Below are 17,514 nucleotides of genomic sequence, written 5' to 3'. Positions count from 1 at the left end.
GTAGGGTGCTATGGGGATCTGTGGGGACCTATGGGGATCTGTGGGGACCTATAGGGATCCATAGGGCTCTATGGGGTGCTGTAGGGTGCTATGGGGCTCTATAGGGACCTATGGGCGCCGTAGGACCTCTGGGGCTCTATAGGGGCCTACAGGACCCTACAGCCCCCCCCCCAACTACCCCTCCCCCTCGGCCCCACCCCCTCAGGCCCCTCCCCCCCCCCCCCCCTTCTATAGGCGGCGGCGGCTCCGCGGGGCCCCCCCAGCGATGGCCGCGAGCGGCGCGGGGCGGGGGGGCGCGGCCGCTCCCCGGGGCCCCGGGGGCTCAGCCCCGGCCTCGGCCCCCCGGCCGAGCCCCGGGCCCCCGGCGCCAGGCGCGGGTCACGGTGCGCTACGATCGGCGCCAGCTCCAGCGGCGCCTCGACACCGAGCGCTGGATCGACGGCAGGCTCGGGGAGCTCTACCGGGGGCGGGTACGGAGCCCCCCCCCCCCCCATCGGACCCCCCCCCGGGGATAACCCCCCCCCATAACCCGGGACACCCCCCGATACCCCCCCCCCCCCCCATCCCATCCCCGGGACCCCCTCTCTCTGGAACCCCCCCACCCCCGCTATAACCCCCCGGGACCCCCCATCATCACCCCCCCCGGGACCCCCCCCGAAATAACCCCCCATCCCCGGGACACCCCCCGATAACCCTCCCCTCCATCCCATCCCCGGGACCACCCCCCCCCCGAGACACCCCCCCCCCGCTATAACCGCCCCCGGGACCCCCCCATCATCACCCCCCGGGACCCCCCCATCATCACCCCCCGGGACCCCCCCCGAAATACCCCCCATCCCCGGGACACCCCCCCAATAACCCCCCCCTTCCATCCCTGGGACCCTCACTCCGGGACACCCCCCCGGGACCCCCCCCCAGAATACCCCCCCCCCATTCCCCCCTCCTGGGACCCCTCCCTGGACCCCCCCCCCTCTCCAGGACCCCCCCCCCAGAACCTAGACCCCCCCCCCCCCAAGATCCTTCACCAGAACCCCCCCCGGGACCCCCTTTCCCCCCGGCCCCCCCCCCCCCCCCGGAGCATCCCCTCCAAGCGGGACCCCCCCCGGGATCCCTTGGACCCCCCCAAGACTTTGATCCCCCACACTTGGGGGGGGGTCCCTTATTCTGCCCCCCTTGGGTACCTCCAAAGGGAGTGGGGGGGGGGTGGATTGGGGGTGTCAGAGGGGTTGGGGACCCCCCCCCGCAGAAGAATTTGGGGACCCCCCCCGGAGGGTTTGGGGACACGGGGGGGGGGGTTGGGGACATGGGGGGGGTTGGGGACATCGGGGGGGGGGGTTGGGGTCTTGTAGGAACTCTTGGGGACCCCGGGGACGTGGGGGGGGGGGGCTTTGGGGACATCGTGGGGGGGCTTTGGGGACACGGGGGGGGGGGCCTTGGGGACACCGGGGGGGGGCCCTTGGGGACAGCCGGGCCCCCCCCCAGGAGGCGGAGATGCCGGACGAGGTGAACATCGACGACCTCCTGGAGCTGCCCACGGACGAGGAGCGAGCGCAGCGGCTGCAGGTTTTTTTTTTGGGGGGGGGGGGGGGGCACTTACGGGGCGCCCCCAAGTGAGGTGCTCAGCTCCCCCCCCGTCCCCCCCCCCATTTTTCCTTTCCATCCCAGGGCATCCTGAAGACGTGCACCGCCGACACCCAGGTGAGCACCCGGTTATTTTTTGGGGGGGGGGGGTTAAAAAGGGGGGCGGGGGGGGGGGGGGGGGCAGATGGGGGGGGCGCCCCACACTTATGGGGCTGGCTATGGGGCCGGCGGCCGCCCCAGCATCCCCCCCCACCCCGAGCCCCGGCCGCTGCAACCGGGCTTTAAAAGGCAAAAAAAATTCGGGCTGCGCGTCCCGGGGGGCCCCTTCCGCCCCCCCCCCCCGTCCCAGCCCTGCTTATCTCTGGCAGCAGCTTGCGACGGGGGGGGGGGGGGCGGAATTTGGTGTCCCCCCCCTTTAATTTTTGTCCCCCCAGGACTTTGTGCGGGAGCTGCTGGCCCAGCTCCGGGGGCTGCCGAAGCAGCGGGTGCTGCAAGGGGACCCCGGCCCCCCTGACCCCCCGACACCGCCCGCACCCCGAGACGCCCCCCCCCAAATATTTAAGCGCCCCCCCCCCCCCTTTTTATAACACCTCCCCCCTTGCTATTTAATAAAGCACGGGTTGGGGGACCCCCCCCAGATGGTTGGGACCCCCAAAATGTTTGGGCCCCCCAAAATGGTTGGGACCCCCCAAAATGGTTGGGACCCCCCAAAATGGTTGGGACCCCCCAAAATGGTTGGGACCCCCCCAAAATGATTGGGACCCCCCCAAAATGGTTGGGCCCCCCAAAACGGTTGCCCCCCCCCCCCCCCAAGTGGTTGGGACCCCCCCAATTGATTGGGACCCCCCGAAACGATTGGGACCCCCCCCCCCCCAAGTGAGGGCACCCTAAAATTTTGGGGGGTCACCCCCCTAAGTGGGGGCACCCCCAAAATGAAGTCACCCCCCCCCCCAAAAAAAATAGGGGGGGGGCACATCCGGATGGATTTTTTTGCCCCCCCCCCCACGTCCTTCTCCCTCCCTTCCCCCCCCCCCCGTGCCAGCCCGCGCCGCCGCCTTTGTGCCCCCCCCCCCCCCGGATCCAGCTGTGGCCACATCTGGACAGGATGTGCCCCCCCCGCCCCCCCCCCGAGACTTCCCACGGCCCCACGTGCCCCTGGGACTGCGCGGGGGGGGGGCGGCTCCCCAGTAGCTCCCAGTAGCTCCCAGTTGCGCTCTCCGCGGAGGATTGGGAATAGATTCCGACCCCAAAACCTCACAGATTCTCCCCAAACCCGACACCCCCAAATCCCCCCGGATTCCCCCCCCGAAACCCCCGGATTCCCCCCAAAACCCCCGGATTCCCCCCAAAACCCCCGGATTCCCCCCAAAACCCCCCGGATTCCCCCCCAAAACCCCACGGATTCCCCCCAAAACCCCACGGATTCCCCCAAACCCTGATTCCCTCCAAAATCCCGGATTCACCCCCAAACCCCGGTTCTCCCCAAACCTGCCCCCCAAATCCCCAGAGATTCCCCCCAACACCCCGAAACCCTACAGATTTTTTCCCCCAACACCCCAAAACCCTACAGATTTTTACACCCCAAACCCTCCAAATTCCCCCCAAAACGCTTGCTTTCCCCCCCAAAGCCCATAGATTCTCCCCAAACCCGCCACCCCCAAATCCCCCGATTCCCCCAAAACCACAGATTTCCCCCACTCCCCCCCCAAACCCTACAGATTCCCCCCCAAAACCCTACAAATTCCCCCCAAACCCATTCCCCACAAGCTCCCCAAACCCTACACATTTCCCCCAAACCCCATCTCCTCCCCAAACCCCCCCGATTCCCCCAAAACCCAACCCCCCCCCCCCCCCCCCCAAAGCCCACTGGGGGGCACCCCGAGCCCCGAGGCATTTTTGGGCCGAAAACCCGAGGAAAAGGCCAACGGGCGCCAGGCAGGAGACGCCGATTTCGGAGGAACGCGATGCCAAAAAAAAAAAACGAGAAAACGACCCAAAACGGCGCGGACGGGGCGGCCGCGGCGCTATTTACACTTTATTACACCTCGAAAAAGCGCGGATTCGGTTAAAGCTCTGCAAAAAGACGCTGATTTGGGGCTTTTTGTTGTAAAAAGACGGGGTTTTACAAAAAAGCGTGGGTTTTGTACAGGCGGAGGGCACGGGGCGTTGCGAGCGCCGAAAAAGCCACTTTACAGCTCAGAATTTACCTTTTTTTTTTTACACTTTTTGGCTCAAGATTGACCTTTTTGAGGCTTTTTGGCTGGAAATTTACCTTTTTGATGCTTTTTGAGGGGGGATTTTTTGTGTTCGGGGCAGGTTTTGCCCCAAAACGCTCCCGCAGGCGGAACAGAGACAAGGGAAACGCGAGCGAGACGAATAATTTAATTCCAAGAATACAAATTTTGAGGTGGTTTTGGGGCTTTTCTTCCCCTTTTTTTCGGGGGGGGGGGGGGGGGCAGACACGGAAGTGGCCGGCAGGCAGCCAAACGCCGCCTCCCCAAAACGGCCTAAAAAGGGATTTTTCTAAAAAAAAAAAAAAACAAACCACACGGTGACGGCCCCCTCCCCATGATTACAAAAGCGACCTCATTTTTTTTTTTTTTTTTGCCTTTTTTCATGTTTTTTTTTCCCCATTTTTTCCCCGCGGACGCTTACAAAAGGCTATGGTACAAAAGCTCTGTGCAAAAATCCGGCACCGGCGGCCGCTCCCCGAGTTTATTTCATTTAATTCCCAGGTTTTTGTTGAATTTTGGGGGTGGTTTTTGCTATTTTTCCATTTTTCAGGAGGATTTCCCCCCAAAAAAAGCCGGAGCGGCCGCCGCATCCCGGGGGTGGCCGTGCGGGGCTATGTACAGGGCGGTGCGGAGAAAGCGGGCGGTAAATGGTTAAAATAAGGGAAAAATGAACAACAAAAAAGGGAAAGTAAACAAAAAAAAGGGGAAAGTGGACATAAAAAAGGGGAAGTGAGCAAAAAAAAAAGGGAAAGTGAGCAAAAAATGGAGAAGAGAAAAAAAAAAGAAAGAAAAATGAAAAAAGAAAAATGACCCAAAAAAAAGGAAAAAAAGAAAAATAAACCAAAAAAAGTGACCAAAGGGAAAATGAACCAAAAAAGGGAAAATAAAAAAAAAGGAAAAAAGACGAAAATGAACCAAAATAAAAGGAAAATGACAAAAAAAGAAGGAAAATGAATTAAAATAAAAGGAAAATGAACCAAAAAAGGAAATGACAAAATAAAAGGAAAATGAACCCCAAAGAAAGGAAAATGACCGTAAAGAGGAAAACAAAACAGAATAAGGAAAACGAACCAGAAAAAAAGGAAAAAAGGAAAATGACCAAAAAAGGAAAAAAGGGAAAGATGACAAAAAAAACAAGGAAAGTGAATGGAAGAAAAGTGAATCGAAGAAAAGGAAAAAGAATTAAAAGAAAGGAAAAAGAATCAAAAAAAAAAGGAAAAAATGAAGCAAAAAGAAAGGAAAAATGAAGAAAAAAGGAAAAATGGAGCAAAAAAGGAAAAATGAAGAAAAAAAGGAAAAATGGAGCACAAAAAGGAAAAATGAAGGAAAAAAGGAAAAATGGAGCACAAAAAGGAAAAATGGAGCACAAAAAGGAAAAATGAAGGAAAAAAGGAAAAATGGAGCAAAAGAAAAGGAAAAATGAACCAAAAAAGAGGAAATGAACCAAAAAAGGGGAAAATGAGCCAGAGAAAAAGGGAAAACGAACGGAGAAAAAGGGAAAGCGAGCCCAAAAAAGGGGGAAAACGAACCAAAAAAAAGGGAAAACGAACCCGAAAAAGAAGGAAAACGAACCCGAAAAAGAAGGAAAACGAACCCAAAAAAAGGGAAAACGAACCCAAAAGAAGGGAAAAGGAACCCAAAAAGAAGGGCGACGCCCCCCCGCCCCAGGAAAATGAGCGACCCCCGGGCGCAAGTGGCCGAGCGCGAGGGCGGCGCGGCGGGGCGCTACTGGCAGAAGGGCGAGGCGGTGGGGTCGAAGCCCTTGAAGACGTCCTTGAGGGAGGCGGCGTCCTCGGGCTGCTGCTGCTGCTCGGCGCCGGGGCTGCCGCCGGCGAAGGGGCTGCCGCCGAAGGGCCCCGGGGCGCCGGGCTGCGGGGGGCCTCCGGGGCGGCGGCGGCGGCGGCGGAGGCCGGGGGGGCTTTGGGTCGAGGCCGGTTGTAGCTGTTGTAGCGGTCGGAGGCGGCGTCGGCGCCCGCCTTGTCGGCCTCGGGCTGCTCGAGGGCCGAGCGGCGGACGAAGAGCGGCTCCTTGGGCTTGGCGGCGGCTTTGGCGGCGCCGTCGGCGCCTCGGGGGCCTCGCCGGCCGTTTTGGAGGCCTCGCCGGGCGGCTCGGAGGCCCTGGGGGCCGCCGGAGGAGTCCTGGGGTCGTAGAGGCTGATGGCGCTCAGCACGCTGCTCTGCCCGCTGCTCTTGGTGAGCAGCCGCGGGTCGTAGGGCGCGATGGCGGGCGCGCCGTCGGCGCCGGCGGCAGCCTCGGCGCTTTTGGCGGCCCTGCAGCCTCCGCCCTCGGAGGCCTTGTGCAGGCGGGGGTCCGCCGGCGCTTTGCGCACGCGGGGGTCGCTGGGCTTGTCGCCCCCCGCCACCGTCTTTAGGATCCGCGAGAGGAGCTCGAAGTCGGGGAGGCCGCCGGGCGGCGGCGCGGGCTCGGCGGCGGCGGCGGCGCGGTGCTGCCGCGGGTGGAGGCGCGGGTCGGCGAGGGCCGCGTCCTGCTTGGGGACGGGCAGCGGGACGAGGTCCTCGGGGCTCCACAGCACCGTGCGGGCGAAGGGCGGCTTGCTCAGCACCACGGCCTTCTTGATGTGGCTGAACTGCTGCAGCTGCCCCCGGGGGTCCCGCAGCGCCTGGCCGGGCAGCGCCTCCAGGGGGATGCCCAGCGGCTTCTCCCGCAGCGCCCGCTCCCCGCCGCCGCCGTCGTCCTCCTCGGGGCCTCCCCCGGCGGCTTTGGGGCCTCCCGGGGGCAGCTGCTCCGCTTTGGGGCCGTGCCGAGCCAGCCGGGGGTCCGCCGGGAGGGCCTCGGAGGGCTCGGCCACGCGAGCCAAGCGGGGGTCCCGCAGCCGGGGGTCGGCGGGGCGGCCTCCTCCTCCCGCCGCCGCCGCCGTTTTCTGCAGCCGGGGGTCGGAGGCGCCGTGGGGCTGCCCCCCCGCCTCGCCGTGGGGCCGCCCCGAGCTCTGCTGCCGGAGGGTCTTGAGGATGGAGGTGACGCTGCTGCCGCCCTCGTCCTGCGTCGCTCGAGTACCAGTTGCCGGTGTCACCTGGGGGGGGGGAGGGGGGGGCAGAGAGCTCATTAGCGAAGCCCTAACGAGGGCGGGGGGGCAGGCTGTCCTGGGGAGGGGGGTTGTCCCCGATTCTTGCCTTTTTAACCCCAAAACAGGCACCAGGATGGTTGCCGGAGGCCAGAAACGCAACAACCCCCCCACCCCGATACCCTTTCCTTGGTGGGGTTTGCCCCGATTCTTGCGTTTTTAAGCCCAAAATGGGCACCAGAAAGGCTGCCTGGGGGTGCCGGCCGGAAACGCGCCCCAAGCACCACTCCCGGGTGGGATTCGCCCCCGATTCTTGCGTTTTTAACCCCAAAACGGGCACCAGAAGGGCTGCCGGGGGCACCGGCACGCCGAGCCTTCCTCCCGGGCGGGATTTGCCCCCGATTCTTGCCTTTTTAAGCCCAAAACAGGCACAGGAAGGGGCTGCCGGGGGGGTTGCCGGCCAGGAACGCGCCCCAAGCCCCCCCTCCCGGGTGGGATTCGCCCCCCGATTCCGGATTTTTAGCCCCAAACTCGCCTTCCTCGTCGCCGCGCTCCTGCCGGCCGCCGTCGGCCAGCCTTCGCGCCCGCTCCTCTTCCTCGTGCTGCTTGTGCTGCAGGCGCAGGTAGAGCGCCCGCTGCGCCGAGGGCAGGAAGTCGGGGACCCCCCGCCCCCCGGCGCCCTTGGGCCCCCGGGGGCTCGCCGAGCCCCTCGGGGTCCAGGGAGGGCTCGGGGAAGAGGGGGGCGCCCGGGGGCCCTTCCGCAGCCTCGTAGGAGCCGTAGTCGTCTGCGGGGGGGGGGGACACAGGGGGGGTTAGAGGGGGGGGGGTTGGGGGGCTTTAGGGGGGTTTGGGGGGGTTAGGGGGTTTCTGGGGGGGTTTGGGGGTGTTTGGGGGGGGGGTTGGGGGGGCTAAGGGGGGTTTGGGGGGGTTGGGGGGGGTTGGGGGGCTAAGGGGGGTTTGGGGGGTTTAGGGGGTTTCTGGGGGTTTGGGGTGTTGGGGGGGTTGGGGGGCTAAGGGGGTTTGGGGGGGGGGGGGTTTAGGGGGTTTCTGGGGGGGTTTGGGGGGTTTAGGGGGGTTGGAGGGGGTTTGGATCGTTTGGGGTGGGGTTAGGGGGGTTTCTGGGGGGGTTTGGGGGGTTTAGGGGGGTTGGAGGGGTTTGGAACGTTTGGGGTGGGGTTAGGGGGTTTCGGGGGGGTTAGGGGTGTTTGGGGGGGGGTTTAGGGGGGGTTTCTGGGGGGGTTTGGGGTGTTTGGGGGGGGTTGGGGGGGGGGCTAAGGGGGGTTTGGGGGGTTTCTGGGGGGGTTTGGGGTGTTTGGGGGGGGGGTTAAGGGGGTTTGGGGGGGGTAAGGGGGTTTGGGGGTGGTTGGAAGGGTTTGAGGGGGAGATTAGGGGGGTCTGGGGGGGTTGGGGGGGATTGGGGGGGGGTTGGGGGGGTTAGAGGGGTTTGGGGGTTGGGGGGGTTGGGGGGGGCTAAGGGGGGTTTGGGGGGGGTTACAGGTTTTTTGGGGGGGGTTAGAGGTTTTTGGCAGGTTTTTTTGGGGGGTACCGGGGCTCAGAGGGTGTTTTGCGGGGGATTTTCAGGTTTTGGGGGGGTTAGAGGTTTTTTTGGGGGGGTTAGAGGGATTTTTGGGGGGGGGTTATGGGGGGGTTAGATTTTTGGGGGGGGGGGTTACAGGTTTTTGGGGGTATACGGGCGTTAGGGGTTAGGTTTTTTTTGCGGGGGGGTTTAGAGTTTTTTTGGGGAGGGTTACAGGTTTTTTGGGTGGAATTACGGGGGGGTTAAAGATTTTTTTGGGGGGGGGAATTTGGGGGGGGGCACGTACCCGGCTCGCCCATCAGCCCGTGCTCCATCTCCAGGCCCTCCTGCGGCGGGTAGAAGCCGTCGTAGAAGCCCGGCGGCGGGGGGGCCGGGGGGGGCATCATGGCGCCGTGGGGGGAGTCGTCGGGGCCGTAGGGCAGCAGGGGGGGGCCCGGCCCCATGGGGGGGCCGGGGTTCATCCCCGGGCCCATGGGCATGTCGGGGTGCATGTCGGGGTGCATGTCGGGGTGTAAATCGGGGTGTAAGTCGGGGTGTAAGTCGGGGTGCATGTCGGGGTGCATGTCGGGGTGCATGGGGCCAGCCATCGGTCCTGGGGGGCCGCCGGGGCCGGGGAACCTGGGCGGCGGCGGCCCGGGGTGCCTGGAAGAGAAAAAAAAACAAAAACGCGTTTCAACCCCCGCGGCGTAGCCAAAACCCCCTTTTTTTGGGCCCAACCCCCTTTTTTGGGCCCAACCCTCCTTGTTTTTGGCCCAACCCCCTTGTTTTTGGCCCAACCCCTTTTTTTTGACCCAACCCCCCTTTTTTTGGGCCCAACCCCTTTTTTTTGACCCAACCCCCCTTTTTTTGGCCCAACCCCCCTTTTTTTGGGCCCAACCCCCCTTTTTTTTGGCCCAACCCCCCTTCTTTTTTGACCCAACCCCCTTTTTTTTGGGCCCAACCCCCCTTTTTTTGGCCCAACCCCCATTTTTTTGACCCAACCCCCCTTTTTTTGGGCCCAACCCCCCTTTTTTTGGCCCAACCCCCCTTTTGGCCCAACCCCCTTTTTTGGCCCAACCCCCTTTTTTTGGCCCAACCCCCCTTTTTTTTGACCCACCCCCCTTTTTTTCAGCCCACCCCCTTTTTTTGACCCAACCCCCTTTTTTTCGGCCCAACCCCCTTTTTTTGACCCACCCCCCTTTTTTTGGCCCATTTTGGATCTTTTTTTTTTTTTTTTTGGGGGGGGGGGGGGTCACGGGGGCACCCACCTGACCCCCAGCTTCTCGGCCAGCTGCCCCGTGGGCCGCACGACGATCTCGAAGAGGGACGGGATCTTCTTGTACATGTCCTGCTGCTGCGGCGACAGCGGCTCGTGCAGCACCGCCGGCGGCGGCATCTGCGGCCCCGGCGGGGGGAGAGGGGGCGGCGGGGGCAGGGGGCCCCCCCCGGCAGGGGTCTGCCGCCGGGGGACGTGGGGGCGGGCGGCCCGGGGGCCGGGGGGCGTGGGGAGCAGCCCGACGCCGGGGGAGGTTTGGGGAGGGGGTTGATGCCTTGTTTTCAGCTCTTCCACTTCTTTCTCGTCCTCCGCGCCCGCTTCGGCGTCGTCCGCCAGCATCTGCAGGGGGGGAAGAGGGTTTTTTTTTTTTTTTGGGGGGGGGGGGTTTAAAAAAAAATCGGGGGGGAGGGGAAGGAATTCGGTCGCCCCGTACCTTGTCCAACAGCTCCCGGGTCTCGTCCGTCAGCGGCTCGTGGGAGAACATGCAGTCGTCGCCGTTGATGCAGTTGCCCGTGGTGTGGAAGAGCTTGCAGGGGAAATCGCGTGGCGGGCGTCAAGGAGAACAAAAAAACCCCGCGGGCTGTGGGATCTGGGGGGCCGCGAGGCCCAAACCGGACTGAATTCGCCCCAAACTTTCCCCGGAGCCTTCTCCCTCAGCGCCTCCGCTTTGCCTCGAGGTGCCGCGGCCGCAAACCTCAAGGTTTTTGTTTTTAAGCAGGGGGGTCAAAAAGGAACCGAGAGGGCGCCCGGCCCGTCGTCGGCCGCCCCGGCGCTCCCCAGGTCCTCAAATCGAGGCCAAACACGCCGGTTTTCAGCAAAAGCCCAAAGGATATCGTGCATGTAGGGGCAGTTCTCCGCCCGGGCGCAGTAGCCGGTGATGTAGAACTTGCAGAGCTCCCGTTTCTTCGGCAGCTCGATGTCGTGGCTGAAATTGCAGTGCTCGCCCTGCCGGGGAGCGACCGGGGCGCCGTGAGCGAAAAGGGGCGAGCGCGCCCCTAAAAATGCTCTTTTTGGCACCAATCTCCCCCCAGGTCCCTCAAACCTCGCTTTTTGGGGACGGATCTGCTCGAAAAGGGGTCGAGTGTGCCCCTAAAATGCTGTTTTTGGCATAAATCTCTCCCCAAGCCCCTCGAGCCTCACGTTTTGGGGGCGGATCTGCTCAAAAGGGGTCGAGCGTGCCCCTAAAATGCTCTTTGTGGCACAAATCTGCCCCAAGGTCCCTCAAACCTCGCATTCTGGGGACAGATCTGCTTGAAAACGGGGGCAAGTGTGCCCCTAAAATGCTCTTTTCGGCACAAATCTCCCCCAGGTCCCTCAAACCTCGCTTTTGGGGACGGATCTGCTCGGTTCGGGGCGACCCAGGTGCCGACGCGGTGGGAAGCGTCAGGATTTCCCTTACCCAGGTGCACCTGCCCTCCACGAAGTATTTGCAGATGACTTTCCCCTTCTTGTCCGCCTGCTGGTGGGGTTTGTCATGGTCTCCGCGCCGGTAATTCCCGCCGCCTCCGTCCTAGGGGAAGCAGCACGCCGCGTCGGTGCCGAGGGCAGAGCTCGACGAGCCCAGAACATCCCCCGGGAATAGCCTGGGGCGCTTCTAGGGGACCCCAGGAAACCCCAAAACGTTTCTCTTCCTGACTCACCCCCATGTCGTCCTCGTCGTAGTAGTCGTCGTCGTTCATCCCGCCGCCTTTCCCCATCCCGCTGCGGTTGGGGCCTCGGCCGCGGCCCCGGCCCATCCCTTTATTCCCTCTTCCCCTGGGGCCGCGACCGCGACCTCGGTTCAAGCCTGGAGGACGGGACCGAAAACCGTCTGGGGCCGTCCTTTCGTCGTGACAGCGTCGCGACGGGGCCGGGGGCAGGAGCCCGCTCACCTCGCCCGCGGTTCTCCTTGCTCCTGCGGTACTGGCTGAGCTCCTTGGAGTAGTCGTCGTAGTCGTCGTCGCCGACGGGCTCCTCGGCGTCGCAGTACTGCAAGAGGAGGGTTTTAGCTCACCGCCCGCCCGCCGAGCCCGCCGCAAGCCCCAGCGGCCGTGCTTACGTCCAGCTCTTCCTCGTACAGGTCCTCCTCTTCCTCCGGGTGGTCGCCCCGGCCGCGGCCGCGGTTGCCCCGGCCCATGCCGCGGCCGCCCCGCATGCCGCCCCTGCCGCCGCGGCCACGGTAGCCTCGCCCGCGGCCGCGTCCGCCTGGGGAAACACAGCGAAAGCGACAGATTTGCCTTTTTTTTTCCCCCGTTTTCGACCGGTTTTGCGCTCTTAAAGCCGCCTCTGCCGACAGACGCGGCTCGCCGGGGAGAAAGCGGAGGCTTTCGGCGTTACCTCGGCCCCGGTGAGAGCCCTCCTTGGCCCGGCGGTACTGGTTGAGCTCCTTGGCGAAGTCGTCGTAGTCGTCCTTGCCCCCGTCCTCGTCGTCCTCGCCGTCATAGTGGCCGTACTCCTCGTTCTCGTAGTCCTCGTAGCCGCCGTAGCCCTTGCTCTCCAGCTTGGAGTAGCCCTTCTTCTGCGAGGGAGCGCTGTGAGAGGACGGATACTGCTGGTGGGACTTTGGGAGAGGCAGACAGTTAGTGACGAGGCCCCGGCCGCGGCGTTACCAGCCCAGAAACCCTCCCCAAAGCCCCCCATTTTTCATTCTTTTCGCTCCTAAAACCGTCGACAAAAAGGAAAAGGGGTGAGAGGGCTTACGGAGGAGTAGGGGGGCTGTAGTCCCGGTATTTTCGGTGCCCCTTCTCGCCGGGGCTGAAGTCCGAGTCGTCGCTGTAATCAGAGAAGTCCTCGCTGGACGAGGCGTGGCGCTGCAAGGCAAGGAGGCGCCGTGGGGTTTGGGGAGGGCCCTGTTGCCCCCCCCCCCCCTTTTTCTTTTTTTTTTAATTTTCCCAACCCCTTTTTCTCTTTTCTTTTCGGTTTTCTTTACCCCAACCTTCGTTATCTTCCCCAAAAAAAAAAAAAAAAAGGCAAATCAGCCTTCGTTACCGAGCAGACGCCCTCCGTTTACGGAGACGCCCCTCGGCCTCCGCGCGCGCCCCTCCGAGGCGGCCGAAGCGCGGGGCAAATCTCACTCGACGTAATTCCGACGGAACTTGCCCCTCCCGCTCCCGTTTCCACGGCCCGGCAAGCAAAAAACCCCGCGCTCACCTTGTGCTTGGACTTCCTCTTCTTCTTGGCCCTCCTCTTCTCCTTCTCCCTCTCTTTCCGCCGCTTGCGCTTCATCCGCCGGTGCGCCTTCTCGTCGTCCGAGTCGCTGTGGTGCTTCTCGCCCTTCTCCCTGCGGCCCCGCTCGTGGGGGCGCGGGCGGCCGGCGCCTCCTCGCCGCCGTCGTCCTCCAGCTCGCCCTCCTCCAGCTCGCCATCCTCCCTGCGGGGCCGATGCTCTCGGTCAATCCCCGGGGGGAGCAAAACCCGACCCCGAACGCCGCCGCCGGCAGCCGAATTTCGCCCCCGCTGCCGGCCGCGAGGCGGAACCATGGAAAAGCCGGGGAAACGGGGCAAAAAGCGAGGCCGGCAGAGGGCTCCCGGCCGCGGCTGGGTAAAAATCACGAGGGTTTGGGGTCCCGAAGGCGTTCGGCACCCTGTGAAATAAACCACGGGACGCGGCAGGAGGACGAGCGGGTTTTGGCGCTACCACGGCAGGACAGGGCTCCGCGGACTCGAATTCAAACCTTAAATTGGCCAAAATCAAGTAAAAAAAAAAAAAAAACAAAACAAATTTGGGGGAAGCGGTGGGGTTTGGGTGAGGACGGAGCATCCGGCGCCACCTTCGCTCAGCCCCTGGCTCCTTGGAGCCCGGCCTCGTTAGCGAGCACGAGGCCAGGACTAATAACGAAGAGTTAATTACTCCTCTACCTGGGGTTGGGTTAAATGGGGGAAAACGGCGTTGGAAAAGCACCAAAAAGCCCTAAAAGCCCGTTTTTGGCCCCGTTTTCCACCGTCCCGGTGGCGACTCTGGGTTCGAAAGGCTAAAAACTGGCGTTTCTGGAAGAAAATGGCCAAAAAGGGGCGAGCGGGGTGGGAGGATTCACGCTCCGTAAGGGGTGGCTACGCGTAGCGAGGTCGCTCGGAGCTTCGGCAGAGAAATTGGGGTAAGAACTGGGGAAATTGGGTAAGAGTTGGGGAAATTGGGTTAAGAATTGAGATTGGGTTAATAACTGGTGAGACTGGGGTAAAAGCTGGTGAAATTGGGGTAGAATTGGTGAGATTGGGGTTAGAGTTGTCGAGATTGGGGTAAAAGTTTGTGAAATTGGGGTAAGGGTTGGTGAAACTGGGGTAAGAATTGGAGAAGTTGGGGTAACTGATGAAATTGGGGTAGGGATTGGTGAAATTGGGGTAAGAATTGAGATTGGGGTAAGACCTGGTGAAACTGGGCTAAGAGTTGGTGAATTTGGGATAAGAATTGGTGAAATTAGGGTAAGAGCTGGATAAACTGGGGTAGGAATTGAGACTGGGGAAAGAGTTGGTGACATTGGGGAAAGTGTTGGTGAAACTGGGGTAAGAATTGGAGAAACTGGGGTAACTGGAGAAATCGGGGTAAGAATTGGTGAGATTGGGGAAAGAGTTGGTGAAATTCGGGTAAGAAATGGTGAAATCAGGGTGAGAACTGGTGAAACTGGGGTAAGAGTTGGTGAAACTGGGGTAAGAGTTGGTGAAACTGGGGTAAGAATTGGTGAAACCAGGGTAAGAATTGGTGAAATCGGGGTAAGAGTTGGTGAGATTGGGGTAAGAATTGGAGAAATTGGGGTAATAATTAATTAAATCCAGGTAGGAATTGGTGAAACTGGGGTAAGAATTGGAGAAATCGGGGTAATTTGTGAAACTGGGGGAAGAATTGGTGAGACTGGGGAAAGAACTGAGGAAGGTGGCAGGGAAATTCACGCTACCGGGGCTCGACCTCCCCAAATTGCAGGTGTTTGGGGCGAGCAGGGACGATTTTTAAGCTCAGATGATGGAGTTTTGTGCAAATGGGGCAGAAGTGCCGGTTTTAGGGGTTGGCGGCCTGGTTATAAGCACTGAAAAGCAGCAAGAAACGGTAAAAAATAAACCGCGGCTGGGTATTTTTGCAGCTGCCGCGGCGGCGTGAAAACCCCTTCCTAACACACAGCTCGCCCCAAAACTCCCCGAATTTGCCCTACAAAGTGCTTATTTCACAGTCAGAGCAGACGTACGCTTATTTTTTCTGCAGTGGAGGAGGAATAAAGCGAGGAGGGCACCAAACCGCCACGATTTGGCGCGAGGGGATGGGTGTGCTTGGGGGAAACACTGGGTTTTTTGGTTTTTTTTTGGTTTTTTACCTGGGAAATGTAAATGGGGGGGGGAAGAAGGGGGGAAAAGTGTGTAGTTTTGGTCAACGTGAAGGAACGGCCCGCACACGGGGCGGCAGCATGGTGGTCGTGCTTCGGCAGTGTATGGGGGCACTCAGCGGTGCTTCTCCTTTTTTCTTAAAGGCAGAAACGGGGGAAAAAAAACCAAAATCAGGGCTGCTAGAGCTTGTTACAACCCGGGTGCTTGCACTGTGCGTTTCCACTTCCCTAACCGTACACGGGGGGGGGGGGGGGAATGTGTGATGACGTTTGGGAAACAGTGCTTACTTTTTTTTTTTGCTTTTTTTTGCTTTTTTTTTGCTTTTTTACACACTTCTGAGGTGTTTCGGTAAAACTTTTTTAACGTTTTTCGCCTTTTTTTTTTTTTTTCTCTCTCCTCGCCGGGTTTGGGACCCGCACCCAGGTCAACGCGACGGGACAAGGCCGGAGCCGACGCGATCCTACGCCTAGGCGGCACCGAGCGGGCGGCGGGGGCGAGATTTTTGGGAGAAAACAGCGTGCTTCGGGTCACTTGGTCGGGGAAACGTTTCGCGTCAGCTCTGGGCGTTAGGGCCCCGGGGGTGCGGGGGGGGGAAGGATTTCTGCTCAGCACCGACGTCCGCTGGGGGTTGATTTTGGGGGTTGGGGAGGGAGGAAAAATTTGTTATTTGGTTAAAAAAAAAAAAAAGGGTTTCCCCCCCCCCCAAACCCTGCGTTGCACGGAAAAGATAAATTTGCGGAGATAAAACGGGAGCTGACGCTTCGGGAGGGTTTTAAGAAAAAAAAAAAAAAAAGAGGGAAGAAAGCCTAAAAAGAGCTGGCGGGGGGGGGGTGGGGGGGGGGGCTCGGAGACAGCCGGGAGGAAGAAAAATGAAAAAAAGGAGAAAAAAAGAGCATTTCCGAAGGGGTTTTAGACTTGGTTGGCACCTGCCCCCCCGAGGCTGCAGACTGGGGGGGCTGCCAAGGTTGCCCCCCCCGTGCTCTGTCCCTGCTGCCCTCCTGCCTCCTAACCCACCCCCCAGGGGAGGGGGGGGAGAAGGGGCGTTAATGAGGCCATTAAGAGCCTCATTAAGTGCCCCCCCCGCCCCACCCCCCCCCCCCACAAATCCCCCCCGTCCCCCCCCCCCAAGGCCTTTGCCCCCCCCCCCGTGCCCCCCCAGTGCCCGGGCCCTGCTCTTCCTGGTGCCCCCCCCCAAATCTGGTGCCCCTGGGCTTGGCCCCCCTTACCTCAGGCCTCGTGTCCCCCCCAACCCCCGGACCTCAAGCTTTGGGCCCCCCCCTTACTTTAATCTCTACCCCCCCCCGACTTCTCCTTACCTCAATCTCTGCCCCCCCCCAGGCTCCCCCTTACCTCAAACCTTGTCCCCCCCGCATTTCCCCTCACTTCAAGCCTTATGCCCCCACTCACCTCAACCTTTTTTTTGGGACCCCCCGGGCTCCCTTCAGCTCAAACCTCGCCCCCCCCCCCCCCCTCACCTCAGGCCTCACCCCCTGTCTCCCCCTCACCTCAACCATTTTTTGGGACCCCCCGGGGCTCCTTCACCTCAAACCTCGCCCCCCATCTCAGGCCTTGTCCCCCCCCCCCCTCACCCCCCTGTCTCCCCCTCACCTCAACCATTTTTGGGACCCCCCCGGGCTCCTTCACCTCAAACCTTGGCCCCCCCTCGCCTCAAATCCTGACCCCCCCCCGGGCCTCCTTCACCTCAAACCTTGCCCCCCCCACCTCAGCCCTCGCCCCCCCTCACCTCAACCTTTTTCAGCCCCCCCCCCTTCACCTCAGCCCCTTCCCCTCACCTCAGGCCTCCCCCCTCACCTCAGCCCCTTCCCCTCCCCACCCCGGCCTCCCCCCTTCCCCTCCCCTCTCCCCCTTCCCCCCCACCCCCCCCCCCCCCCGCCGCCCTCTTTTTTTCCCCCCCCAAACCTGACAGACAGACACAGACAGACAGAGAAGGCTCTCGGGAGAGGCGGTTACTGGACCTTTCGTCCGGGCCGTGGTGGAGTTGGAGCGGCGGCCGGGGAGGCTGCAGCTGCCGCCGTCGTGGTGGTGGTGGTGGCAGGACGGAGGTGGGGGGGTGGCGTGCGGGCCGGGGGGAGGCGGCGGCGGCGGGGGGACACTCGGGCTCTCCACGGCCATGGGCGGGGGGCTGCGGGGGCTTTTTGGGGGGTGGGCGCTGGAGGGAGGCGGGTGGGGGGGGGGCACCAGTCACTGTACAGGGCCGGGGCCGCCGCGGCCCGGGGTTCGCCGCCCGCCCCGCTGGCCGCGGGGACGGCACACAAAATGGCGCCCGCCGGCACGCAGCCGCGCCGAGGCAGCGCCCCGCGGGCCGCCGGAAAGAGCCGAGCGGCGGCGGAAAGAGCCGAAGGCGCCTGCTCGCCGCCGCCGCCCCCGCCCCTTCGGGTTGAAGGAAGGGAGGGGGGGGGGGCTGGCGGAAAGAGCCGAAGGGCCGGCGGAAAGGGCCGAAGGCGGGGGAGGCGGAAAGTGGCGAAGGCAGAAAGAGCCGAGCGTTTGGCGGAAGGAGCCGAAGTGCCGAGGGGCGGCGGAAAGTGCCGAAGCGGGGGGGGGTTGACGGAAAGTGCCGAAGGTGGGGGAGGCGGAAA

At 62.1% G+C, this 17,514-nt stretch overlaps 2 protein-coding genes across 2 annotated transcripts in view; one reads left to right on the top strand and one right to left on the bottom strand.

Annotated features, from left to right (window-relative positions):
* The first annotated feature begins 344 nt into the window (after nucleotides 1–344).
* LOC136787519 (protein phosphatase 1 regulatory subunit 14A-like) lies at nucleotides 345–2,183 on the top strand. Its single transcript, XM_066984831.1, has 4 exons — nucleotides 345–470; nucleotides 1,483–1,563; nucleotides 1,666–1,698; nucleotides 2,016–2,183. Exons 2-4 carry the CDS (start codon nucleotides 1,492–1,494, stop codon nucleotides 2,166–2,168), a joined length of 258 nt encoding a protein of 85 aa, XP_066840932.1. The 5' UTR covers nucleotides 345–470; nucleotides 1,483–1,491; the 3' UTR covers nucleotides 2,169–2,183.
* Nucleotides 2,184–5,405: 3,222 nt separating this feature from the next.
* The window catches only part of ZC3H4 (zinc finger CCCH-type containing 4), an 89,048-nt gene continuing 76,939 nt past the window's right edge, over nucleotides 5,406–17,514 (bottom strand). The window contains 15 exon segments of the mRNA XM_066984753.1: nucleotides 5,406–5,695; nucleotides 5,698–5,893; nucleotides 5,896–6,816; nucleotides 6,818–6,846; nucleotides 7,373–7,520; nucleotides 7,522–7,622; nucleotides 8,661–9,016; nucleotides 9,622–9,782; nucleotides 9,785–9,911; nucleotides 9,913–9,968; nucleotides 10,063–10,172; nucleotides 10,463–10,574; nucleotides 11,029–11,139; nucleotides 11,270–11,415; nucleotides 11,501–11,597. Coding sequence (XP_066840854.1) covers nucleotides 5,541–5,695; nucleotides 5,698–5,893; nucleotides 5,896–6,816; nucleotides 6,818–6,846; nucleotides 7,373–7,520; nucleotides 7,522–7,622; nucleotides 8,661–9,016; nucleotides 9,622–9,782; nucleotides 9,785–9,911; nucleotides 9,913–9,968; nucleotides 10,063–10,172; nucleotides 10,463–10,574; nucleotides 11,029–11,139; nucleotides 11,270–11,415; nucleotides 11,501–11,597 — 2,826 coding nt within the window. The 3' untranslated portion in view covers nucleotides 5,406–5,540.

This window comes from Anser cygnoides, chromosome 29, assembly GCF_040182565.1.
Source record: "Anser cygnoides isolate HZ-2024a breed goose chromosome 29, Taihu_goose_T2T_genome, whole genome shotgun sequence".
Classification (NCBI taxonomy): Eukaryota; Metazoa; Chordata; class Aves; order Anseriformes; family Anatidae; genus Anser; species Anser cygnoides.
The sequence above is the reverse complement of the archived record's forward strand: the minus strand, read 5'-3'. Positions and strand labels throughout refer to the sequence as shown.

Coding starts and splice junctions, on each gene's coding strand:
- LOC136787519 (XM_066984831.1), top strand. CDS start 1,492: ATGCCGGACGAGGTGAACATCGACGACCTCCTGGAGCTGCCCACGGAC. Junction 1,564..1,665: donor AGCGAGCGCAGCGGCTGCAG/GTTTTTTTTTTG, acceptor TTTCCATCCCAG/GGCATCCTGAAGACGTGCAC. Junction 1,699..2,015: donor CGTGCACCGCCGACACCCAG/GTGAGCACCCGG, acceptor TTGTCCCCCCAG/GACTTTGTGCGGGAGCTGCT.